The 27459-nt window shown below is 34.8% G+C and overlaps 1 protein-coding gene across 3 annotated transcripts in view; it reads left to right on the top strand.

Moving 5' to 3' along the window:
* DIAPH3 (diaphanous related formin 3) overlaps positions 1-27459 on the top strand; it is a 203317-nt gene that overhangs the window by 86859 nt on the left and 88999 nt on the right. For all 3 annotated transcript variants that reach the window (XM_059466391.1, XM_059466390.1, XM_059466392.1), the window contains 4 exons: positions 132-226; positions 6513-6614; positions 17593-17832; positions 20380-20509. In XM_059466391.1, the coding sequence (XP_059322374.1) occupies positions 132-226; positions 6513-6614; positions 17593-17832; positions 20380-20509 (567 nt within the window). The remainder of the gene's footprint in view (positions 1-131; positions 227-6512; positions 6615-17592; positions 17833-20379; positions 20510-27459) is intronic.

Here is a 27459-nt window from a genome sequence, read left to right as displayed (position 1 = left end):
CTTACCTATATTATTTGGCATAGTATTTGTTAATCTGGAGATGCTATGACCTGTTTTGCTGCTGTTTTTTAAATATAAACAAGATAGTTCTTGTCTTGCTTTCTTCATTATTTGTGGAATCTCTGTTTTAGCAATTTTCCTTGGATCTTTCCGAGTGCCTTATGAAGAGATCAAAATGATGATATTGGAAGTAGATGAAACACAGCTCTCAGAGTCCATGATTCAGGTAACAAAAATAGCACTTAAAATCCCAGTATTTCAAGAGAAGCTTCTCAGTAAATAGAAATGCATAGCTAAAACCACCCCTTAATGTAAACTTTTGGCTAATAATTAAAGGCAAGAATGTTCTTTTCCTGTGAACAGTAGATTTTTTTTTTTTAAATTTGCAATGCTAATATTTTTATGAAAGCAGCTTGTGTTGTTTTTGGCTGGGACTAAGTTAATTGTCTTCATGGTGGCTGATATGGGGTTATGTTTGCATTTGTGCTGAACACAGGGTTGATAATAGAGAGATGTTTTTGTTACTCCTGAGCAGGGCTTGCACAGAGCCAAGGCCTTTTTTGTTGGTACTGCCACGCTGGCAAGGGGGCTGGGTGTGTGTGGGAGGTTGGGAGGGGACACAGCCAGGACAGGTGACCCCAAATGACCAAGGGGACATTCCAGAGAGTATGACATGATGCTCAGTATGTAAAGTGGGAGGGAGATGGAGTGGTGGTGTTGGTCAAGTCAGCATTACATTTGATGGAGCCCTGCTCTCCTGAAGATGGCAGTAAACATCTCCCAGCCCATGGGAACCAGTGAACGAATTCCTTACTTTGCTTTGCTTGTGTGCACAGTTTTGTCTCATCCTGTGAGTTTTCTGACTTTAACCCCTTCCAACCTCATCCTTATCCCACTGTGGGGGGAGTGAGTGAGGGGCTGCTTGGGGCTTGCTTGCTGGATAGGATTAAAGTATGACACAGCTGAATTTATATTCTCAATGTTCCATATTGTCCACACCTAAATAGAGACCTTTTCTTGTGTACATATGATGTTTTGTTTCTTCCCTACTTGCCAAATTTTTCTTTGCTTTGTTTTAGCTCTGTCTTATCTGCACAAATCTCTATTTTTGTTGTTTAGTTTGGGTGGTTTTTTTGTTTGTTAGAGCTGTAACAATCCAATGTCTTGCCCTTGAGCATTTACAGCATTCACCACTTCTCTTCCATGGAGTTTATTTAGGTAGTGTCTTCTCTTTCAATATTACTTTTTTAAAACACAAAGTCAGTATGACTCTATGTGGAGCCAAAATAAACTGGAAATTCTTCTATATACAGTGATATTTAAGGGTTGAAAAGCTGAATAATTAATGAAATAAACACAAGTGAATAATTTTAAATATGGGAAAAATAATTTGGAGGGGGTGTCTTGAACTTATTTGAGCCAAGACTCTCAAAGCCAGGTCAACTAGAGCACTTTGATCAGGGCCTTTCCCATCAAATTTTTAGTATCTCTGAGTCTGGAGACCCATTGGCTTTTCTGGAAACCTTTTTCAGTGTTGAATACTTGTAGTAGAAAATGTTTCTTTGTTTATCTAACTGGAATCTTAATTGTGATAACTTGTGATCTTTGTTCTTCTATTGCACAGCTCCAAGAACAGCTTAGTTACACCTTCTTTGTACCACTTAGTTGGGTATCTGCACACATTAAGGGCCCATGAGGCTTTCCCAGAGTTCAACAGAGTGACTTCTGTGAGTCTGTCCTGCCTGTCATGTGCCATATTCTTTAGTCGTCTTGATGGGCATTAGTAAATTTGAAAACATCAGTCTTTAGAAAAATTACCTGTATTTTGGACAGGACTCTGGCATACTGTGATGAACTTCAAATTATTTCTATTATGGCTCATAAATGTCAAAACATAATATAGCAATAATTGATAATTACTGTCTATCTACTAGTAATGTGGTGTAGATTTTAGATAGCTAATTTCTTCAGCATGCTTCAAAGTGTGTTGCAGACGTGGGTACCAGTCCCTGCTGAAATGTGAAAGAAAACTGAAGGTAGATTGGTTTTTTAGAAACATAATCTATTTGCAGGAATATTGATTAGTTAAAACAAGTACAGGTATCAGGGTCATAAAATTAGTTGTTACATTAAGGCTCACTGAAATTCAGGTGTGGCTTCTACTGCAACACATAGGAACTTGTATTCAGATGTCAAAACAAGACAAATCTGTATTTCTGTTGTTTTCCTGCAAAATGAATTTCCACCATATCAGGATATCAAAGTAACATCTTGTCTTATTGCACAGGAGGCTATGCAATGCTCAGCGTGCATTTTTTCCTGCATGCGGTTTTGCCCTCACTTCCCGTCACTTGGATTTCAAAGATGTTTAATTTCTCTTCAGCTATTTGGACTTCACTTTCCCTTCTTCATTGTAGAATGAGATGTTTCTCTTAAATATTTGAAGGAGCAAGCATGAACCATGATCTCCAGTGACAGTATATATAATCATTGTATAATTCTCATTCTGTTCTTCAATGATGCAGTTAATATTGGCACTAAAACTATTACTTTAAGGTTATTAGGATGAACATAGTTTACACTTCTAAAATGTTTTTTTAGTCTAATTTGCACTTAGATCACTTTTTCAAGGTTTTCTTCATGCTCAACAGCAGCATGATGTGTATCTTTATCTTATTTTATTTGGTATAACAGTGGAAATTCTCTATGGTAGCATGAAAAACTGAGAGATGGAATATGCTCTTGTTATGCTCTGCTTAAACTCTGTCTCAGGTAGTCCATCCTTGCTCTGAGACTCTCTCATGCTATTTGATCTTAGCACTGTTTTTCAACAGTTAACATTTAGCTAGTTAGAAAAATTAGGTCCGCAGCAATTAAATGAAGCAACCCGTATAAATAAATACTGTATATCAAAAATATAAAAAACTGTTATTTTGATAATTTCTATGTGTGTTATCTAAAGAAGGTGAAATTTATTTTTGCATTTAGACTCTGGTAAAGAAAATCATCAAACCAATAATGGGTAGTTAATTAATGGCATACTTCTATGTGAAGATGCAGTAATCTAAGAAGAGAAAATTTATTTTCATGGATAATTTTTTTGCTTTTGTATCATTATTTTTAATTTCTTCTGTGGACTATTATTTTCATTATAATTGTGTATGCCTTGGGATAAAGAATGCCTAATTTTCAATATATTTAGAACATCTAGCACACCCTATCCCCACTGGAGCTTTGCAGTAGGCATAGCTAAAAATATAATAGGATATAACTCTTTGACACTATGCTGATAATGTTGTGGCTCTATTAATTGGTATTGGCAGTAAATTATGTTGAAATTCAGTGTATACAGTAACCTCTCTATGTGGTTGGAATCAAAATTGAGTCCAAAGTGGTTTCAACAGTGATTGAGCCCTTCCTTTCATGTTTGCTTTTGGAGGGGAGTGAACAATTTTATTTAAGAAAAGGGTAAGAGAAGATGAAGAGCCAAAAGTGAGAAATTATATCCTACAAGAGTACAGTGATATTATCAGCTGCTGTGATTATGTAAAATTCAGTGGAATGGAATACAAGTGATCATGTGCACAATATCCTGTATGAACACAATCATATAAATCACTCAAGAATATAGACTGTATTTTTTTGCCAAGTGATTAATCCCTTGAAGACCTAAATCAGGTGGAAAATTCAGTAGAACTTAGGCTTAAAATTTAGTTTCCAAGTTTAGATGTAATAGTATTTATCAAATGGGTTCATCCAAATTGCTTGTTTCCGAGGAAAACAACCTCACAATAACTTTGAAAAAGGGACTAAGTTTGAACTTGAAAAAGGACTTAAAACACCCATCTTTCTTTGAAAGTGGTAAAACAGTGTGCCCCATTGCTTCAAAAAGTTGGTATGCACCTTCATATATACTTTTAAATAACTTTAAGTATCAAGCTCTATGTCTCTATTTCTACCTTCCACATCCTTTTCAAGTATGCATTATGACCATGCTATGAAAATGTGTTCCATGTATTTCATCATTCTGAGAAGAGGGAAATAGTATATAGGTTTACAGCCATATCTGGCTAATTTTCTTCATTCATATAGGTTACCTTAGAGAGTATGGTTCTTCTCCTTTTCAGAAATTTCTTGCTTTCAGCAGATATTTTTGTTTAGTTGTAACTGTTTTGTTCAGTGGGCCCTAATAATCACTGTGTCTGAAGTTGGAAATTTGTTCTTAATCCAGCTCTTGTTATGCTTAAGAAATAAAATGTATTTTCTCTCCATCTGTCTCCATTCCCCACTTCAGTTAGAAATTAAATCTAGCACTTCAAAATGTAAAAAACTCCAAAAGCCATGTTGTAATCCAAAGACTCATTGACTAATTATTGAAATATTTCCCGTGACACAGTCAAAATTCTTTCTCCTGCTTATTCCATGTTTGATATTCAAAATGTGTTTCATCTGTAGCTGCTCAAAAGCTTTATCTGTGCACCATAAAAGCTGCTTTGATATCAGCTGCTCCTTCTGTTTTGGTTGCTTTTTTTTTAATATTCTGATGCTCAACGTTGAAAATATTCATCTAACACTTTACTGTTTTTGGTTTTTGAAAGTTTTGTGGACAGTTTTTCTTCATATGAAAACTATTTCTGCATCAAAGAATAACATTTTAGTTTCAGTACATATTAAGGAATTGTATTATATTTAGAGCTGTGTTTGGGAATGCTGGGTATCAAAAAAAGAAATAGGTGTGTTATGAATTTCTAATTTAAAATATACCTTTTTACACTTTGTACCCTTTCATTTTTGCTCAGTGTTACTGATTTATTGCCAGACATCTTCATCCATAATTAATAAGTGTAGTCTGTTTTACAAAAATATTTTCCAAATGTGAGAGTAGTAAGGATATGTATGACTGCTGTTCCACTAAAATTCAGTTTGATCATATCTAAATCAAGCTCCTAAAATTTAAGTTTACATTATTGTTTTAAGCATCTTTGTTCCTGCATTTTTAGTAGTTTTTGTCTTTTCTTACAAAATCCTTATTTGAGCATGGACATTCTGTTGAATCAGTCTACTGATTTAGGGATATTTTTCAGCTCCTACTATAAAGAGTAAAATTTGTTCTTCTTAAACTAAAGAAGTGTGTTAAGCAAAGCACAGATATGACTTTTTATCTGCCTGGCCCCAGAGAGGCAGTTTTTATATCTTAACTGGTTAAGTTTCCTGTTTAAGAAGGAATCAGAATCTTTAGTGGGTAAAATTAGGGTTTTTTAAGACTTTCAGATGGAGATTCAGCTCAATAACTAAAACAAATTCTTTTTTGCTCATTGTATATCAATAAAGCTATTTACTTGAGAGATAATAAAACAAATGTTGGTAACCAAAATGTCTGCCTTTTCCATCAAGTAATGGGGAAGTTGGTCTTGTTTCTTTCTTGAAATATGATAATAGCAGTGGGGTGGCTGTGTGTCCTAGACTGGCTTCAGTGTTAAAAGGATTGAATCTTAAGTTCAGGAGAGTGAACTTACCAGTAGACCAAAGAGTGTTTTAAGTAAGGAAAATCTCTCTTGTGTTTTTCTCACTGTGACAGAAGCTTAACCAATGTGCAGCCAGAAACACAAGAGTCATGATCTGAGAGACACAGCAGGCCGTAGGGACTCTGGCTATTGCCTGGTAGTTGCAGCAGTCATCTTGGGAAGGGACAGAATTGAGCTACTGATTCAAATTTTATACCACAATTAAGTGTGTGAGAAGCTTTCTATTTCCAGAATATCCAAAAAGCCATTTTTAGCCAGCCTAGCAGAAGCTAATTAGAGTGGGGTTCAGGTGCCCAAATGTGAGTGTCTTTTTGTAGATAATATGTGTCTAAGTGTTGAGGAAGCTTCAGGGAGTCAGAGGATTCTTCAGGGGAACAGATGAAGATGAAATGTTTGATTCCCTTACCTGTAAGATGTTCACTTTATGTGTCCAACCTCCCCATATTTACTTCAGAATTCAGCTGAAGCTGAATCTCACCTCTGATTTACTACTTTAAGCAAGTTTTCGTGCTAAGTAGTAGTGTAAGTAAGTAAATAAGTAAGTGTAATGGGTTTAAACTTTTGTTTTGAAATGCTAGAAAATTAATTATTCTTTTCCAAAATACTTTTTATCTAGCATTAGTAATTCTTGCCAGACTTTGGGTGGTTATGTTATACTTAAAGTTCCTGTTTTGTTTGCTTTGAAGTGTTCTGTTTCCATCATGCCTATCAAGCACATTCCTTCTTTAAAAACAGTTTTAAAAAAATGCTACAGAAGTGTGTAGAATCAGTGTCAGTATTACAGTATTGCTGGCAGTACTACATCACTTATCTTTTACACTCTCAGTTACTTTAATTTGTGTGTTGCTATGTACATTCTGCCGTCTTCAGGAAAGAGTGTTGTCTTTGGAGTGTATGGCAGTAATGCATGTCTAAACCTGTTTGTTTACAATAATAGAAGGAACATTGAATCTGAGATTTTTAAGCCTATTTTATTTTTCTTTATAGAATTTAATAAAACACCTCCCTGAACAAGAGCAATTGAATGCATTGTCCAAGTTCAAGAATGAGTATAACAATTTGTCTGAGCCAGAGCAGTTTGGTGTTGTGGTGAGTTCCGTTTTAATATCACTGGTTGTTTTTTTTTTTTTTTTTGTCCTTTCTGGAAATACAGTGTTAATATAATATTATAGAAAAAAACCAAAACAGTTGCTTCTTCCTAAAAGTGAAGGGGTTCCAGACTGGGAGAAGATTACAGGTGCTGCCATTCAACTGGACTTTTGTTGGACATATCCATGGAGGTGAAAGGCCTGATTATTGAAATATTGCTTCTGGAATGATTTTGGATTCTCTTTGTTTAAACAAGTTATTTGTATTTGCAAAAGAAACCAAACCAAAATGATAAAAACTTAGTTATTTTCTGTGGCAAAGTTTCACTGGGAGATACAGAGCTATTTTTGAATTTTCATAGCTAAAATAGTTTGGCCTTACTTTTGTTTGCATTAAAAAATCTGAACTTTTTTAACTGAGGTTTTCTACACTTATGTTTTTCTTCTTATTCTCCATGTAAATGAGAAGAACATAATGTCATAGTGATCACGTTGACCTATTCTGCCTCCTGCCGCCTCTGTTTTATACCATAAAGAGTATCCCTAATCACTTTTTCCCTTCCCTCTGGAAAGATATGTTTGTAGTATCTTCCAGGTTGAATTCACAAAGGAAGACTGGAAGTGAAAAAAAGAAAATGCTACTTCAGAGCTGGCAGTTTATGCTTTTTGTGGAAATACAGTTTGCATCTAATTTCTCTATAGGTCATAATTCATAGTTGGTAATTACTTCATCCAGACAAACACAGAGTAATGCTATGTAGTTTCCTGGCGCATAAATCTGTACAAGGCTTTGATTTTTCTTGTCCATTCCTGGAGGTTAAACCTAAGGTGGTTATTGCTAAGATTATCTTATCTGAGGGAATTTCCCATGAGGGAATAATACTTACTCAGTTAGATGGAACTGTCAGTTGATGAGAAGAGCTAGACCAATAACAGTGTAGGTAGAGTTTTGCTGCATCTGGCCCAACTTTTCTGATAAATTTGTGTTTAAAAGTTGAGACAATGTGATAACTCAGAAAACTAAAATAAATGGACAAAATGATAAGAGTTCTTATATCTCAAAAATTTCTGGAGCTTATTTTCTGAAGGAACAGCCAGATTCCCACTAACTGAAAAGTGCAAGTTCTTGCTTTTCCTGGTTTTCTATGCAAAACATTAAAAAACAAAGTCCACAAACAAGACCAAACCCCATCATCAGGAACAGTTTCTGTCATGTCACAGCATCTATGCATGTAGTAGAGGGGATTTGAGAGAACAAGCAACAATGTTTATTACATGAAACATTTTTCATTTCTGTTCCAATGGGAGAAAATTTGAATAAGTCACTTTCTTTTACTCTGAATATGGAATCCTATCCATTTACTTTTCCTCAAAGTTCTTCAAGCTCCATCTGGCTCTCCTGGATGTTTTCTGTTATTGCTGTCCACGGAGTGGGCTGAGAAATTCTTCCCATTTCTTAGGAAGCCACTGATAATGCTAATGTGAATCTTCACATTATTGCTGGTTTTGTTGGTTTTGTTTATTTTTCCTTAAAAATATTGGTTTATGCCTTAATTTTTGCTGTCTGTTTTAAATGGGAAGAATCAAACTTGAATACACAATGCAAGGCTTGAAGTCTTTTAGATGAGAGTAGTGTTTTATAGTTATGTTTTTTTAGAGAATTAGGAGATTCCATGGTAATTTTCTCTGAAGGTGTGATTAAAGGAACAATTAAACTATTTGACTCCTAAGGAAGAATCTAAATAGTGAATAAATGGCTAATTACTACTTGTGCGATAAATTTTTTTTCATCATGGAAACCCATTATCTTTCAGGCTTTGAATTGAAAGTCAGGATTCGATACTCTGAAACCAACAGTGAGACACTTAGTGAGATATTGGCTGGCAGTGACTTTTACAGTATTGTATGATTCAAGAAAAGTCAATTAAATTTTGTTGTTGGCTTAAAGACCTTGAGAGCATGATTCTAAACAGTTCAGGTTTCCTTCATGAGTGTTGCTTGTGGTTTTGGGTTTTTGTTTGGGGTTTTGTCTTATGGTTGTGAGGATTTGTTTTCTTTGAATTGACCCTATGAGTTGCTTTTGTGGTTTCTGCCTTCTCTGTTTTAGTTATTTATAATTTTTATATTTTCTGTTCATTCAGCTGTAAGTATAAAATAAATCCTTTATGGCCCTTATCTTCTCTTCCAGACTTTGGGTTTTCTTTAGATAAACTATTTTCCACTAGGTTCTTTCTTTCACTTACTCCAGGCCAATGTCTCAGAGCACAGATATTATCATGTATTACTGTGGAGCTTTGTTTTTGGTTTAGAGTTGTGGGGTCTTTTTGGGGGTGGGAGGGGGACAGGGAGGGGCTTGTACAGATTCATTAACTATTTCATGACAATTACATTAATTCTGTTCATCTTACTAAAAATTTAGTTTGCTATTGTTACCTTAACTTGATGTTATATTGAATGTTGTATTTTCTTGCTCAAATTCATGGGGTATTTCAAATTCATGATGAGGTTTTCATCAAACTTGTGCTTGATGAAACATAAATACTCAATTGCATCTTGTTTTACCATGATTCTTGTGTTGTACTTGGCTTTACTTACTGCAATGAACTTCTCCAAAACTTCTTAAAAACTTCCCTAACCTTCATATTGTTTTCTTGGTAATTTCATTAATTACCACAGAATCACAGAGTATTCTCAGTTGGAAGGGATCCACAAGCATCATTGAGTCCAGCTCTTAAGGGCATAGCCCTTAGAGGGATCAAACTCACAATCTTGTCTTTACTAGCACCATGCTGAATCATGCTGAATCTTGAATAAAACTTGATAGTGGTGAAGATTACCTTGGAGATGAATGAGGTTTCATCTAGATGTTCATCTTGGTAACTGTTGAGAGAGGTTGTATTTTGCAGGTTTTTACTTTTTGTACCTGGTTCTTTCTTCAATGGACAGTATAAATATTTTGTTGCTTTAGGATTTTTAGCAGTGTTGATTTGTTTTGCAGGTAGTTCTTTCCTACTAAGAAAAAGGTATTGTTTTAGAGAGTATTTTTTCCTAATTTTTGGTGTAGTGTCTGTCATCATATCAAAGAAATGTTTAAGGAGTAGATAATTTAGTAAATATTAATCTAATTTATTTTCAGTGAAGTTGATGTAATAACTACTAGTTAGATTTATTGATCATGACTGATACTTTGAGTGCAGTAATCTGTTTAATGGATTTTTACTGAACTATTACCATACCACTGGTTAATATCTTATTTATTAGGAAGTTGGGCACAAGCATCTTCTAGCTGTTCAGAACTTTAATATTCTGAATTCTCATAGAATTCCATTCTGTGATTTGAGGTACACTTGTTTATTTACTGTGGCTGTAATTCTTTGTGTTGTAAAATAGTCCTAGACTATTTCAAATTTATTATATGGTTTGATATCCATGAATGCAATTCCATTTAAGAAATCACAGTTTGATGCTCTTTATCAGGGATCCCTGTGCCTCTAGGTCTGACATTTCAGGGCATTTAGCGAGGCACAGAGGTGCATGGCAATGTTTAGTCCCATATCAGATGGCTCCAGATCTTTGCTGCACCTCCCCTCCCCTCAGTGTCCTGTAACTGCAGTTCCCAACTTTACAGCACGACTCATCTGCCTCTCCTCCCTCTCTTGTCCACACAGCAGTGCTAAGGCTTCAGGCCTACCCATGCCAACATATTTTAGCTGTTTGTTGCCCTAGGAACCATTCCAAAAAGTAGTTCTGAATTGATAATGCTCCATGCATATAGCTGAATCCAGTAGTAAATTCCAGCATGAGACAACTGGAACAGGTTGCCCAGGGAATGTGGATGTCCCATCCCTGGAAATTTTCAAAGCTAGGTTGAATGAGGCTCAGAGCAACCTGGTCTGGTGGAGGGTGTCCCTATCCACGGCAGGGGAGTTGGAGCTAGATGATTTTCAAGATTCCTTCCAACACAAAAATATTCTAGGATTTTATGTAGCCTCATCAGTGCCTGTAATCCTTAGTGGTATAAAATGGTCATGGTCCATATTAAATTTATTATGTGGTTTGAAATCTATAAATGCAATTCCATTTAAGAAATAAAAGTTTTGATGTTGTTTATAAACACTTCTAATGTAAAAAGTTTCTGATGCTTGACAGGATGCTATTAGTAGACATTTGACCTCAGGTGTATGCAAGTGTACTAGCATTCTTACATATGAGAATACTGTCTCAAGAGCCACATGTGATAGCTCCTGCTGTCTTTCTTTTCTTGTAATCTAAGACATTCAGAAAGATGTTCCCATATTGTCTGGTAGTGAAAAAAAAGGAAACAGATTTTTCCTTGATCACTTATATTTGCTCAAAGACAAAATTGAGGGAATTACAAAATATTGTTTCAGAAATAATTAATGTTCAGATCTTGTGAAATTCACTGACAGCTAACCCAAATAGAATTTGGCAAGCAATCCTCATGTGGCTTCACAGCTTGTTCACTGATGGATGTGTTTTTAATGAGTTCGTACCAAAGGAAAAGATTTCACTAGAGTAAATTGAAGATTAGAGTGAGGCCTGATGAAGGCTAGTTTGTCTTAAATAATTCAGAAGACACTTAAATTGATCAATTCCATATTCAGCTGATAGTTTCACCTGTATGTTCTCGTTGAGGATAACTCAAAATGTAATAATGTTTTTTCACTGTTGTCTGGAAAATATCATACTATCACTGTTTCTGCAGAAGCGTACTCTGCCTTTCATAAGACTTGATGCTTGGACAGAGGCATACCTAGTGACATTTCAGTCTGTTTAAAATTCTGAAGTGCTGACGTGCGTCTGGGCTGTGAGATATTTTGATTGTGTTAATTTCTATCTGCAAACCTTATCTTCTGTGTCTTCTAGATGTCATGTGTATCTGCTGCTCTGCCTTGTCAGTGTTCTTTATCAGTATTTCCAGCCTTTCCAGGAGTGTTGCCAAAAATTAACTTTCTCTTATATGCCATCTGTGAGAGTTAAAGAATCTTTATGACAAATTGCAGTCAAGTTACTTATGCTGTTGCGAAGGAGAACAACCTTAACTCCTGTAATGTTGATGTTTTTCAAACCTTGAACCTAGGTAAGGGTAGAGAGCAAGGCTCCAGAATACCTTCTGAAAATGGCCATCATGAATGATCTGCAATAATCTGACTGTTTGCAATTGCCATTGGATCGGCTTGTATTAATTCCTTTGTGATGCCATATTACAGATGAGTGCTCCTGTAAACGCTTCAGTAGAAGCAGACCTTACTCTTATCTCTTGTTTAGTTCTGGTAAAACCATTTTGTGTAGTTAATCTAAAGAACAATTAAAAAAAATTGTCTTACTGCCTGATATTAATTCAGATGGCTAAGTGGGTGCTTGTTATTTGTTCTAGCCCACACACAGGCTATCTCAGTTATCTTCTTGGCAGATATTGCTGCAGCTTCAGAGCAGGAATGTTATTTCTCTGAAGGGTCCTCATCTTTTGCTTCCAGCCATTCACTTTGCACATTCTATCAAGGGCCTGTCCTGGATCCAATTTGATGTTTTTCTTCACTAGTAATGTAAGCAACCCTCTAATGATCATGTCATGCATTACATATCATAAGGAAAACACTTCTGTGTGTAGTAGGGACCATGGTCCTGCCATTTTAACTCATCAAATTCAAGGATTTCTTGGAATTTAGCCACCTAAATTGAGTTAGGTATCCAAATGACTGGCTAGTGTAGGGCAGCTGTGCTGAAAGAACCATGAGGCTGATCAGTACTTATTTAATCCCTAGAGCCTGAAATTAATATGCAGCTATTTCACCTTTCCCGCTTTAGACATTAGAGCCCAGTGCAGCTCCAGGTGCTGTAGGATTTGCTTTCCCTGTGATCATTTTGTAGAACTGAGAAACTCTCCAAGTCATGCAAACTGTCATCTGCAGCATTCACTTATGTGACATGTCAGACTGTTTTTGCCACAGATTAACTGTGGTTCCAAATACACCAAATAACCATTGGATAAAAATTCCCCAGTCATTACTGAATTCACTATTGACCGGGCCACAGAAGCTCTGCAGTGGAGTGTTTTTTCCTTAGCAGTACTGTCATGATCATAGACACATATCTTCCTTCTGAGAAAATTAACTGGGACACACCTTGTTGGGTCAGTAGAGAAGATGATGCAAATGGTTGGAGGCCTGACCTTTTTTTGAAGTGGGTCTTGTCTGTCACATCAAAGACATCAAAATCATCTGCAAGCTATGTAACATCAAATTCCACTATTATGTGGGAATTGTTATGATGGTTCAACCTGATGGGAAGTACTAAACTTGCTGTCATGATTTTGAGACATTCTCATCCAGACCTTGATCATGTGTCTTCATGACCTCTGTTTTGGGATATTCCTTATAGCAGACTTTTCATTAGGAGGTGGATTCCTAGTAATAGCCAGACAGAAAATGAGGCATTTATTTTAAAGTCAGGCTTACCAGATTTTTCGATCTGGAATACAGTTTCAGAAACTTTTCTCCATTTGGTTTGATGCTATAATATTTGCTTTTAAATTCCTCAATGACATCTACCCTTGACTTCTGGTGTTACTTTATTTATTCTTACTACCTGTATGAATTAGAGGTTTTACAGAGGATTTTTACCTATATTAAGCTCTTGACTTGGTTTCCCATGAGGCAACCTTTTCAGTCTGATAGCATCTGCTCCATATGTGTCTTTTAATGAAAATAGCCTTTCAGACATCTGTTAGGCCAGCTAAAAATAGAAGAATTTTGGAAATTTGGACCCTCTCCTTCTTGGAAGTTTAGTTTTTAGGAAAATATTGTCTGGTTTCAACTTGGAGAAACAAAAGCGGTCTGCATTTCGTACTGATCAGTACATCTAATTGTATTTTTGGATAAGACAAAAGAAACGGGCTGCTTTCTTTTCACAGAACTTACCTTCCTGTGAATTTCAGCCTGAAGATGGTAAGCTCAGCTTATTTTGACAGCTGTGTTGTAGCCCCCATTGGCAATTCTGAGATGTGCTCACTGACCTTGCTGGGCCATCTTTGTTGAACATAATGCAATCCAAAACATTACCAGGGATTTTCTGCACTGTGAATCAGTGCGCTGTCATCCACAAGACAAAGAAGGCTGCCTGTGTGCAGCTAGGAGGTAATTGATAGGTGTTGTCCCTGTGTCACTTACAGTACACTGCCTTCTATTCTGCTCTGAATGTCCTTTAGGAAAATATTTGATTTGCAAGAAACTTACTTAGTGGTTCACGCTGATTATAATTCAGGCTGGAGAAGCAGAATAACAGGACATGCTCTCCATCATTGCTAATAAGGCTGAAAAGTCATTAGTTCAATTGTTTGCATGTATACATACATATAAATATGTGGGTATGTATACATATATATATATATATAAATGTTTATATGTGTACTCGATTTCTCTTAAGTAATTTTAATTTTGCGTTGGCAGTTCTTGACTTTATTAGTATTCCTTGAGGGAAAAGAGTATGTCAAAGGTGAAGAAAGAGGTACTATTTCCACTATACATAAAACATTTCAACAAAAATACTGATTTTCATAGCGAATTGACTTTCCATAGTGTGAAATAATGTTTGATCTTTCCAGAATGCTGCTTGTTTTCACTAAGATTTAAGCATGTTGGCTGTCCTTTTCAAACTGAGCAGGATGTTCTTTTATCTTCTTTAAACGTGATAAAATACCTGTTAAGGTATCAGTCCTTCCCTGTCTGATTTTTTTTTCCTGTTTTTCAAGTGCCTGGGTTTAAAGATAAGTGTCATTTTTACCTCTGCACTCTTAGGAGTTCACTGATGCTGCAGAGGTGAAAGCCATACATTATCCACAGGGAATGGTGTTCCAGTTTGCTCTCTCTAGTCAGCTTGGCTGTAACTGTTATTTTACTTTTCGGATGAGAACATTTTCAGGTGGTCTGACAGCCTCAGCACTGGTACTCCTTTTAAAGAATGCATGAAACTGAAGTGCTTGCAGTGTTTTTTTCTATGAGCTTGTGACAGGAATGAAACCCCTTCAGTGATCAAAATGTAGTGTCAGTGGAACTTCTGAGATGCTTTCCTTTACTTGACATCATCAGAAAAAGGTAGTGAGAGTACACATATATCAGATTGCACATTCTTGTAGTTGCCTTGTGATTTATGCTGTATTTGAGAGGAGGACCTGTCTTTGCTGTTGGATGTGAGATCTGTGAGAGCTGCTACTAGGTATCTCTACTCATAAGTCAGTTCCCATTTGGACTTGCTTGTAGTGAAACTCTTTTTGTGGACTATTACTTAAAAAGTAGTACAATTCATTACCTGTGCACTGAGTTCTCTGACATGTATAGGTTTCTAATTCAACTTCCTGTTTTAGTTATTTGGATTGTTTGTTTTCAGAATTCCGCTATCAAAACTGACGTAAACTTATATCCTTATACTCTGATTAAAAAAAATAAGGGATGTTAACATAAGATGGTCAGCATTGCAACACTTAGATTCTTAGCACCTCTTGTAGTAGGGTGTATGGATTTTACAGTTTAAATATAACTGAACTACGTGTCACAAAAAAAGCCATATGTTACTAAGGGAACTCTTCTCAATTTTTGACTTAGCAAACAAGTAAAGAAATAATACCAACAACATGCATCTCTGTGATCTAAAGTACGTGAATATTTCAGTTTCAAGGATCTGCCTGTCTGAAAAGCCAAGCATCAACAAATGATAGGTCTTCTGGTAATTCAGTAGTATCTTGAATTCAATATCATTTAAAATCAATGCAACTTACAGTGAATTTTTGTAGTTTCTGTGGTTTAATATCAATGGTCATCTCTATTGCACCCTGAGTATGGTATTAAATACTAAAAATCTGGATAATTTCAGTGGAATGTTGTGGGTTTTTTTTTCCTAGTCTAGTCCCAATTTTTTTCTGGCTAACTTTAGGACAAAACTTATAACTAAAAACATGTTCTCAAGATGCTGAGTAGTAGTAGTACATATACAAATTTAGTAAGATAATTGAGGAAAAGGAGTTAATAGTGATTCTTCCTGACAGAACTTGTAGAATGAATTTATGACACTTGCTTCTGTCTACTACCTTAACGTTCTTTTATGTAGTTATTCTTAAAGTTGTTAGAGTACTGTCTTAATTTCATGTGGAATTCAGGTATTTCTGTTTCTATTTTGCTGTGAAATGCCCTGTTCAAATTCAAGTGCCATTATCCTTATTTATCCATTCTTAAGAAAGAATTTTACCACACTTGGTGGATGCTATTTCATGTAGTATAAGAACAGAATATCTGCCTACAGTTGGTACTGAGCTAATAATGTTCAAAGTGTACATTTTAAGTGTTTTACTTGATGACCAGGCTGGAGGCAGTCAGTCGACTAAAGTACAACAGTTGATTTTCAACCTAGTTTAATCTGAAAGACATCCTGATTATGTGATGTGCTCTATGTGAAAACCAAAGTACGGTTAGTGGAAATTATTTCCTATTTTACATCATGATTTTTTACCTGAACTAAAATCTAAATGGTGTGTTTACTTCAATGAGACATCATCATGTGGCTGCATAGCTATGCAGGCATTTCTGAAATGGCCTAGTGACATAAAATGTTAAATGTACCTGATTTTATTTTCTTCTACTGTCACAGTAAAACCAATAAAATAGATTGTAAATTCCATCCTCTTCTGCCTCTATATCAAACCTTTTGGACGAGACAGCCTTCAGTTTCACTTTACACTGAAAATGGATGGAGTGTCACCATTATCCTTTACACTGAGTCTCTGGGGGTAATCAGTGCCATATGACTTATGAATGCTGCACTGTCAGAGGAATTTTCACATTGGTAGGCTAGATCTGTGTTGAGAAATAGTCTGTAAAACCCTTAGGTATCACTGTGGTTTGGAGGGGGATGTGTCCAATTTAGAGGCAAAAATTTAAGGCCATTGTATGAAGCCTACTGCTTTGTAGGAGAAGTGCCAATATTATTGCTTCTTTCTTGCATCGAGAAGTACTGATAGCTGGAAACAACGTGTTCTTTATTAAGAAAAAAAAAGTAAAAACTTAGTTTAGGATTTTGAGAATCGTAAAGAAATTATTGTCTTGAACCTTGCCTTGAGAAAGAAGACAAGCACGAGGAAGGAGATCTTACGGAATTCATTAAATTGATGAGAAAACAGGGATAGGGAAAAAGAAGATAAGCAGCTAATTGAATAATGTTTTAGTGTTCCTTGTGTGGATGTAGTAAACATGTGCAAAGTCTTTTTGGAGTGAGAATTCGGTGACCTAGTATATAAGAAGGTCAAAATTTCTGTTGAAAATACATAATCAGTAAGCCATAGAAAAAGCCAAGTCTTTTGTATGTGATCAACAGAAGCTGTTTTCCTGGAAGCATTCAGCTGCAGCTAATGAACTGTATTAGGTTAGTATACAGGAGTGTAGGGGGTATGAATATTGGTATATATTAGTGTATACTATATTGAGTATTTCAAAGATTTTTTCAAAACTGTTATTTTCCTGCAAGTTTATCATAGGCTCTTATTGACGTCAGCTTTCAAATATTCGCACCAGAAAATGAGATTTGTCTTGTTTTGGTACATCCAGAGTTATACAAAATTTGTGAACTACTTCCATTCCTTTGCAACTACTGGGTCATAAACTTGGATTAGTTTTATGGGATTTGGTATATGAGTTGACAGATGTGATATATGATGACACTTTATCTTTTATTGCTTACACATACTAGTTATTTGGAAAGGATGGGGGCAGTTCATATTAACCACAAGATGGGATTTCAGTTGCTTACCCAAGTGTCTCTCATTCATTCATTTATTTGCTATCAGTTATAGCAGATATATTGCTTCTTCAAGCCTGTCACACCAATAAATCATTTCAGAGCGTATGCATTTGTACAGTGCCAAAGTGTACCATGAATTTTAAAGGAAATCTTCTATTTTTCTTTTCAATCAGATGAGCAACGTGAAGAGACTACGGCCACGGCTCAGTGCTATTCTTTTTAAGCTTCAGTTTGAAGAGCAGGTGAACAACATCAAACCTGACATCATGGCTGTCAGTGCTGCCTGTGAAGAGATAAAAAAGAGTAAAAGCTTTAGCAAGCTACTGGAACTAGTATTGTTAATGGGAAACTACATGAATGCAGGTTCTCGGAATGCACAGACCTTTGGATATAATCTCAGCTCCCTATGTAAAGTGAGTTTTGAAATGTCCATATACTGCATAAATAGTTTTGATGCTTTTCCTGCAGTTAATTATTTGCTTACTATTTTTTTCCTTATTATTTGCATTAGTTGATAGTTTGAAAAGTACAGTTGATCCATGAACAGTCATCTTAAAACTGGCTTGCATTTAATCACTTTTAAGTGATTTTATTCTGAGGGAATAATAAAAAACCCAAACTAAATAAGGTTGTGTAAGGATCCAATCACTGTGATCATAGTAGTTTTGTAATTTTAACAGGTCTGAGCACTTCTAAGGCATCTATTACATTTTAGTATGTTTTAATACAGTTATGTTTTCTTTTGGACATGAATTTACTCCTTATGTGATTCGCTTATGTTGCTCAGTTTCATCAGTTTCTTGCTTCTTCTGCTTTTTCTTAAATTTTCACTCTTTCAACTTTTGTATAAGGTATATACAAGAAAATGTCTATACTTTTCTGGTGTTAATTTATAATCCATTCTAATGCTAGTTACCTTTCCCATATTTAGTGTTGTTGTTTTTTTCCTATGCTCCCTGGGAAATTGCTGAATAATCTTCAGAGTGCACATGTAGTTCTTACAAGGAAGGAATTATTTGAAACTTTGTATGTACTCTTTGTCTTTCTGTTTCTTTATCTTTTTGCACAAGAGAAAACACAATTTGTTAACTTTTACATTCATGAAACTGATCATCTTTATTCTGCCATATTTCAGAAGAATTCTTTCACTGAGTGTTGAATGTAATACCTATGACATAAATATTCATAAAGAATAACCTATATTCTTTCCCTAGTCTAAAGTAAGGATTAAGCATGAGTCATCCACCTGAAGTTAATACATTTTAGTTGAAGTGATTGAGTTAAAAAGACAACTTGCTGAGGAACATATTCAGAAGGAAGATACTAAAGGTTCTTTATTCTTTAGATGCATTTACTTAAGTATGATTTGACAAGAATCTGTCCTATGTCTGGTTATATTCTCTGTATTTTTAATGCACAAGACAAAAATATATTATGAAAAGAATAAGAGCAGGATCAAAAGTCAGAATTTATCTTGGAGAAATAATTTATTAAGATCTAGAATATGAAGATTTTGAAGATAACCATGGAGTACTAGAAATAGGAGAAGGAATTGATGTGTATAGATAATGAAAGTATGGAATGAATGACTGTATTAATTCTTCTGCAAAAGAGAACAGCCATGAGTAGTCTCAGGAGATACAATATTGATATGCTAATACTCAATCATTCATTAATTAATGATGTATTAAATTATATGCATGTTTATAACACAGGTTTGTATTTATAGCTAACTATTGTTAGGTATCACATGCACCACAGTGTCACATTGTAGAAGTTTTTTGTGGTGTTATTGAGACATCTTTCAGTGAGATTCCCAATACAATAGAAGTAACATATTTTATAACATTGCATACAGTAAGGTTCCTAGAATATATTTTTGGGTTTTGATATATATGTGTTCCATTTCCTGTTTATTTGGAAAGCTGTGTTACTAATCCACTTTTCTGGAGGAAAACATGCATGCTCTGGGAGAGTATATCTCAGCACAGTAGCATTTTGATCTTTGGAAATAAACAGACTTATTATAGTTAATTATGAAAAATCAATACTGTGTTAAGGACTTGGTGCCATGATATTCAGATGGACAAATCTTTGTGTAATTGTGGCAGCCCTTTTTATACTCCTGTTTACTTTGTGCATACATGCTTCTATACTTTTCATAATATTTTTTTTTATGCAGAAATAGTTCTTAAGTAGTGAATTAACACTTTCATATGTGATGCCATTTTCTATTTATAAAAATGTCTTTGATTTGAAAGAACATCTCATTTGAAAGACTGCAACAGAAGTTTGTCAGTTGTCAATTGTTAGTGTTTTTACTCAAATAGCTGCAAGATTTAAATTGGCCAGGCTTGAAAATAATTTTATATGTATAAAGAGTCTGGAAAGAAAGCTTTACATTTAAGAATTCTTTAAGTCAGAATTTTTAAACAATAACACCTTATGAGCTCTTATTTACTGTATTGAGAATTGATAACAGGAACTTGTGTGTGTTGAGCTTCTGTAGCTTCCACTACATAAATATTTTTACGTTAGAATTAATTTTATACATAAAGAAGGAAATCATGTCATCAGTGGATACATGCATTATGTATAGTTAGATTTTGTTGATTTAACTTTGATTTTTCTTTTTTGTACTTTCATGTGCTTATTCACAGTTTTGTAAATATCCCCGTATTGTTGAATTAAGTACATTTTAAAAAGAAATATGTATATTGTTTTTGAATATGAACACAAAAATTGCGTGAAATGAAAAAATACTTAGTCCAATCTTTCTAGGGATTTTTAGCAAGGGGGGAAATTAAACAGCCCATTACTGTCTTTAAAAAAATTTACTACTCTAATAGTTTCCTCTTTCCTTTCTCAGATGAATAATTACTAATATATATCAATTATTAAAATGCCAGAGACAAAATTTTTCTCAGTGTTTTTCCATTTCTTTTTTTCCCCCTTCCCAGCTGAAGGACACAAAGTCAGCAGACCAGAAAACAACATTGCTTCATTTTCTTGCAGAAGTGTGTGAAGAAAGCTATCAGGATGTCCTGAACTTTGTTGAGGATTTTCAGCATTTGGATAAAGCTAGTAAAGGTTTGTGTAACTAACTAAAAGTTTTGATTTTGACACATTTCAATGTCTTGTGTATAAGATGATGCTTTTTTTTTTACTAACAATATTGAAAAAATAGATATTAATAATCAATATCTCAGATCAGTAGTTTAAGCTGCTGCGAATGGTCTTGAATTGTTTGGTCCTCTAACACTTACTACAGGACTTCTCATTACAGTTCCTCTAACATATTTTCTAGAACCATTTTCCATACTGGATTTCTTTTAAAAGTTCTTTTCTGTTACCAGATCTTAATTCCAATCTTTGATCTTTTATACAGTAAGAGTATCACTCACCGTCTTCTAATTCAGACATTTAGAAAGGCTGTCCTGGCGTCGCTTTATTTTATTTTATTTTATTTTTTTCTAAACATGGAACAGTTGTATCTTCCCTACATGTATCTTTTTCATGCAACAGTAGCATTGGAAGTCTGTAAAAATGTGTAGTTTCATCATGCAATATAGAATCTGTATAAGCACCAGCTGAGTTTTTTGAAATTAACTTCTTAATTAAAAGTTCCTTTTCCACGTTTTATAAGTTTAAGTAATTTAAACAGGCAAAGCATATGGGTAGAAATTGATGTTACCTTAACACTGTCATTCTCTGGCAGGAAAAAGTGATTGGATGGGCTCAGTTAAAAATAGTTTATGTCAGTTTGGAAAATATCAAAGTTTATCTATAATGTTTTGTAGAGTGTCACTCTCATACCTCAGTCAGTCCCCCTGCCACAAATTACAATTTTGCAAAAGCTGCCTCTGATAGAGGACTTGAGATAGTGGTCACTTACATAGAGTTCACTTTCTGCTTCTTAAAATTTCCAGTTTTACTTGGTGTAATATAACCCTGAAAAATTTCAATTATTTTTAAATAACTGTCAAATGCTTCAAGCTCTTCACCTAGCTGTTTGTTCTGGTAATAGAAACAGTTTCTGCTGTATATTAATTTGGTGTGTTTGGCATTATTTTCAGTGTTAACTGGTCACTGATTTTTTTTTTAAATCACTAATATGTTATTGTGGTTGAGTTTATTTTTATCCTTAATAGAAGGTGGTATTTTCAGTGTAGACAGTTGTCTTATATGACACTGCTGACTGTTTTCTGGAAAATTTCTGAGATCTAGATCACTGGCCATTCAAAGAGTAGCCAGTAAAATTATCAGTTAGCCCAAGCTTTTTGTTCTGTTCTAGGCATCTGGTAATAACTAGCAGTCTTTGATCTCACTCAGTATGAGGTAGGATGGAAATCAATGATCATGTTTTCAAGTTCATATATTGAATTTACTACAGCGTATTCTGAGATGCATTTTGCATTTCACTTTTCCTGTGTGAAGAAGACAAAAGCTTAGGATATCTTTAACAGAGTAGGGTATCAGTGTGTTTGTTTATATTAGTTTCCCTCCCTGCAAAACTCCATTCTGTTTTTCAAAGACTCCTGCTGCACTGGAATTTTGGAAAACTGAGCAGATCACAAAAAACTGTAACTCATGGAGTTTTTATAAACCTTTTAGTACTTTTGCAAAAGTACATTTTTATGAAGCAAGTTGATTTAATATGCACCAACTTTTGTACATTAAATTTTTAATGAAATGGCTATTTTTGCTTGAGCTTAGCAGAAGGTCAGTTATAAAGAAAGTCTGTGAATCTGTTCAGTCACATCCACTGTAATGGTCTCATGTATTACTGATATGCTGATGAAGTCTAACAAGTTGACCAAGAGAGCTGGAAAATCATAGCAGATATTACAAGCCATCATTATGGGTGCTAGGAGCAGTGATAGAGGGGAAGTAATCAAAAATCTTTTCTATAGTCAGATATCTGTATTCCAGAAAAAAAACCCCAACAATTTGTGGTAGAACAGAGCTTTGGTACTGAGGGCTTAGAGAATTTTCTCCATTCTAAGATATTGTAATTGAGGGTTTAGTAGAAATAATCCATCCTGATTTGCATTCCTGGGAGGCAATTTACACTTCCAGTAAATTTGGAAAACCAATGGATCCAAATGTTATGTCTAAGGGTTACAGGCTGCTGATGGCCCAGAAGGGAGGAAGTCAGCCTTAGTTTTTCCTGGCATCCAATAGAAAGGTTCTATTCACACATATGCTGCTTTGTTCCTCAAAGTCGTTGGGTGAAGAGACAACATTGCTCTTTTCTGCTTTTCTGTCATATTAATATATTGTTCAATTTCCCCCTGAACCATAGAGGTAGCATTTTGTTCCAGTAATTGTTTTTAAATCCTCTTCTGCAGCTTTTGTTCTGCAAAGGTTAGGGCCTTATACAGGTGGCAGAATTTAATTCCCTTCATGGTTTTACTGAACTTTGTTTTCTGAAGCAATTCTTAAAAATATTTTCCAATAATAAATCAATGAAGTTGGATAAGAATATTCTATTCTCCTATACCTTTGTTGCAAGCTGTTTTTTATTGAGCTGGTTTTATTACCTGTCTGCATATTCAGGTCTTCAGATACAATATTTTCACATTTTTATCTGGCATAAAAGAATTATTTGCAGCTGTTCTTTAAATTATAAATCAAAATTATTGTGGTAGAAAGATGTGTAAATGCCATTTGAACAATATTAACAGAAAACTTGAAGCTGCACATATATTTTTACATAAAAATGGAACTATACTGTGCAGTTGTTAGTTTTGACTTGATCATCTTTGAGTAATTGTTGAGTCTTCCCCAGGTTTCTCAAAACAAGTGTCTTAAAGGATGCTTTTTTGTAGAATTCTTCCTTGGCATGACTGTCATTGTATCAGCCAGCCCATTTGTAGCATGCCTTGGATTTTTTTGGCTTATGCTTGCTCATTCTTAAAACTTCTCTTTCAAGTTATTTCTTATTCAAAATGGTGAACATTAGAACATTACAATGTTCAGCAACTCGTTTACTTTTTATACTTTCCAGAAGAAACATTCATGCTTCTTTAATTTCATTAAACATTGTCCAGTGATCATACAGTGTTAAAATGGCTTGTAAGACTTCAAGGGCAGTGTCAAGTGACTGCACCAAGTTAATGTATTTTATAAATTAGTAAATATTTACAGTATGTAAATAATTGTTGCAGGAAAAATATTTTTTAAAATCTAATTTTGAGAGGCAAACAGTAAGGGACATATGACCTGTGCAATTGAAGTTTGCTTCAGGGTATTTAAGGTATTTAATTTGTGGTTTTGGTTTCTTTCCATTGTATGCTAAAGTTTTAGTTTTTACTTCTGTAATACTAGAAGTAGATTTAATTCACTGTTACAGTACATGAATTAAAGATACCTTTTTACTTTGAAGTGTAACAAATCCTGTTTTTTAAGTGCTCTTAGATCAGCAGGAGGAACTTTCATTGCAGCTAATGAGCTTACAGATATGACAGTTCCTGAAGATTTCTATAATTAAAGCTGTCCTTTCTTTTAAACATAATTACTTCCCTGCTTTTCTGTTAGTATTTCACACAAGAAATATTTTGGTAATTCAGTACAATTTACTAATTCTTATTTTATGGTATTATGAAGTTTTATATTGCATTTATGCAGGCTGCAGTTTTACTTGATTGACTCTAATTTAGTCAGACCTTACAGGTAACAGTGTATTGAGTCTTTCATATTGTACTAACACTGTAAAGCTGCAGATTTTCCTTTCTCCAAAAGACATTAACTCGTCACAGCTTTACAAGTAACATATCCATTTTCTCTTTTTTGAAACTTCTTTTTTTTTTTTAATAGACAATTAATTTCACTTCACAATTAAAAAAGCTAGAAGCCAAATTGAAAATGTGAAGTTTAAACTATATCAATGAAAAATAGGGCACCTCCACCTATAAAACTTAAAGACATTAGGGCAGCATGAGAGAAAAATAGTAATATATATGTCGTAAGAATTCTATACATCATAAGGAAAAGTTGTTTTTCTTATTAGAGAATTTCTAAGGTGATGATAAGTTTCTCAGTACTATTAAATAATATATTTATTCTATGCATTTCTTGGGTTTTGATTTGGGTCACAAATTCACAGGCTCTTGTTTTCAGGCCATCGGGGTTATATACTCTGTAGGGAAAAAATGTGGATATCTGCTGAAATACAAAAATATTGACTGGGTTACGCAGAAATCGATTGCAAGAAGTACCTTAAAATGGTGGAAAAGGCAATTAAAAAAGCTGAATGCATTGTGCAGTTGTATGGACCTTTAAAGGTGAGAAAGCTTAATTTTAATGAGTAGGAAGGTGCTGAAGTTGCATTTAGATGTACATGTAGACTTGTGTATCTTGCTACCTCTATACCTCAGGGAGTTTGATTTTAGAGTGACAGTATTGGATAGAAGATTGATAAATGTGGCCACTTTTAAACTTTTATTTTTAACTCTACTGGACTGATATTCATTGCCATTCCATGCTAATAGAACATTTGGAATCATTATTAACCACTCTCACTGCATATTCAAAACAGTTAGTTATTAACAATCTTACCCTAAATTATCTGCAAGTATACAACACACTGCAGTCAGCTGAGCACTTTGTGGTCCCCGAGGAAGCAGGTGGTGAGGCTCAAAAATTCCTCAGCAAGGGAAGCTGCCACTGATGCAAGGGTCTTCTTTGTGCTCCCTCCTCTGAATTTAATTTCTTCTGTTATAAGATGGTTTTGTCTCTTGACAGATCATGGTCCACCACTGTACCAGATGACTGTGTGCTGTGTAACGCTGGGGGACCTTGGTCCCTGTGCTGAGGGCTGGTGCCACATCCTGTTGCTTGGCCATTTTTCCCTGCTTGCCTTAGCAGCTGCTTCTTTCTTTCAGTAGCAGCTCAGGGATGAATAGCTGACAATCAGTGAATTGTCATTCAGGTGTTTCTGTTTTCAGCTGTTTCCCATATTAAGACTTGTTGAGCTTAAACTGACCATTAAAAAAAAAGATGTGGTGTCAGAGTGGATTTCTCCCAGGAGGCTTTTGAAGTTTGTAACAAGTCCAGCAGGCCAGGGTTCTTGTGGAGGTAGTATAGGGCATAGTTGCTGTAAGATCTGAGCCTAATACTACTGGTGAACTGGGTACACAAATGCTTCCACATTGTTTACCAGTTATACTACACTGGCATGCTCGTATTTGAATTAAAAACAGGAGACTAAAATCCTGCTTAGGTGTTTTTTTCATGTGTGAAACTAACATCTACTCTGGCTACAGAAGGGGAAGTCTGAGTGCTAAAGAGCCAGTGGCATTGTCAGAGCTTTGGGAAAAAAAAAAAATCTCAAAAAGAGTGTTGTATGCACCTTAGGCACACACACACAAAAAGAAAGGGGAGAGAAAAGGCAAGAAAGCCAGAAAGTGGCTGTAGAGACAAGGGAAGTCATTATTTTTGGAGAAAAAAAGTATAATTTTTATATTTTCAGTGCCATGTGACAGTGAATATATCCAAGTAGATCTTTTGCTACTTTTAATGGATATTTCAGACCTTTGCTGGTGTTTACAGAAACACTCAATACTTTTCCTCTGCAATATTTCTTTGTTAGTTGCTCTAAATCCACCTGAAAATATGGGTGAGGGTTTTTTTTATGTTTTGTCATTTAAGTTTTCTTTTCAATGCCGCATTTATAATATGATGACAATTTTGGAGAATTATTCAGTAAACTCAGTCAGTCCAGTGTGATTTTCACATGGCAAAACTAATAGTAAGTTTCCAGAATATTTTTAAATAATATGGTATAATTTTTTGTATCAGGCTGGAGGTCAGTTTGTCACTGTCACTCTCTTGGAATAAGGGGGCCATAATAGCACAAGGGAAGCAAAATACTGGTAGACAAGAGGATGAAAATCATGATTAGGAGATGGCAACGTCCAAGCAAATTGTCATAGAGTGTGGGCATGATGTCTGAAATATTGACTGATGCAAAAAGTAGCAAAAGGTTTGCAGCAATAAAAATGAGAGAACATGCAAGTATTGCTTCACTTTGGGGAATTATTTCTGCTATTTAAGATTAAACAGGTATGGTTTCAAAGCTAGATTAAATATTGTTTTCTTTTTAAGCAAGAATAATGATCTGGGGATGGGAGAGATGGGAGTGAAAATTCTTCATAGAAATTTTTCGGAAGAAAAAAATTCAGAGTACTGTATTTTCATACTGTAAATACCAGTTTCATATTCTGCATCCTGAGATAATTGAGATGAAACTAGAAGTTTAGTAAGTACATTTTTTTATCAAGTTTTGCTGTGGCTATAGTAATGTTTTTGCTACTACAGATTATTTAAGAATCCAAAAAATAATGATTTGAGCAATTTCATGTCTCTTTATCTGACTTTATCGATATGAAGATTTATAAGGGAAAGAATAATCCAACACAGAGAGAGGTTAATGAGAGTAGCATGAAATAAAAATGAATTTATTGGTAGCTTTTAATTTATTTTTTTCAATCCCATAAAATCTCTGTTCACTTTAGTAAAGCACTTGATATTATGTACAATGGGAGAATATTCATTAGAATAAAAATGACAAGAAACAAAATACTGTCTTAAAAGGAACATGGTTAAAAAAAAATTGTGATATTGCACCAATGAGCATGTCTAACGCAGGGTTAGATAGTTTGCCAGATGAGAGGAGAATCGGGTTGTCATCACTGAGTGATCCTGAGGAAGCAGAATAAAAGAAATGAAAATCAATAGCATGAAGTACAAGATCATGCATTTTGATACTGTAATAAGGGCTTTGGTCAAAAAAAAAGAGAATATTTTATTGTAAATTAATCAGATAAGGTATTCCCAGAATAACTGGAGAAATTGTAATGCAAGAATTAAAGGGCTGGTGAGTCATCACCTGAAACACTGCAGAAATATTTGAAAACAGAAGCAGGTGAAGAGGCTTCTGGTATAATTGTGATATTAGAAAACCAGTTCAGAAGCCCTAAGAACGAAGTTGTTTTAACCATGAAAAACAGATGGTGGGAAATCTAATTATTGCTTAC

Source organism: Ammospiza nelsoni, chromosome 2 (assembly GCF_027579445.1).
Source record: "Ammospiza nelsoni isolate bAmmNel1 chromosome 2, bAmmNel1.pri, whole genome shotgun sequence".
In the NCBI taxonomy this organism is placed as follows: domain Eukaryota; kingdom Metazoa; phylum Chordata; class Aves; order Passeriformes; family Passerellidae; genus Ammospiza; species Ammospiza nelsoni.
This window is presented reverse-complemented; position numbering and strand designations above follow the sequence as displayed.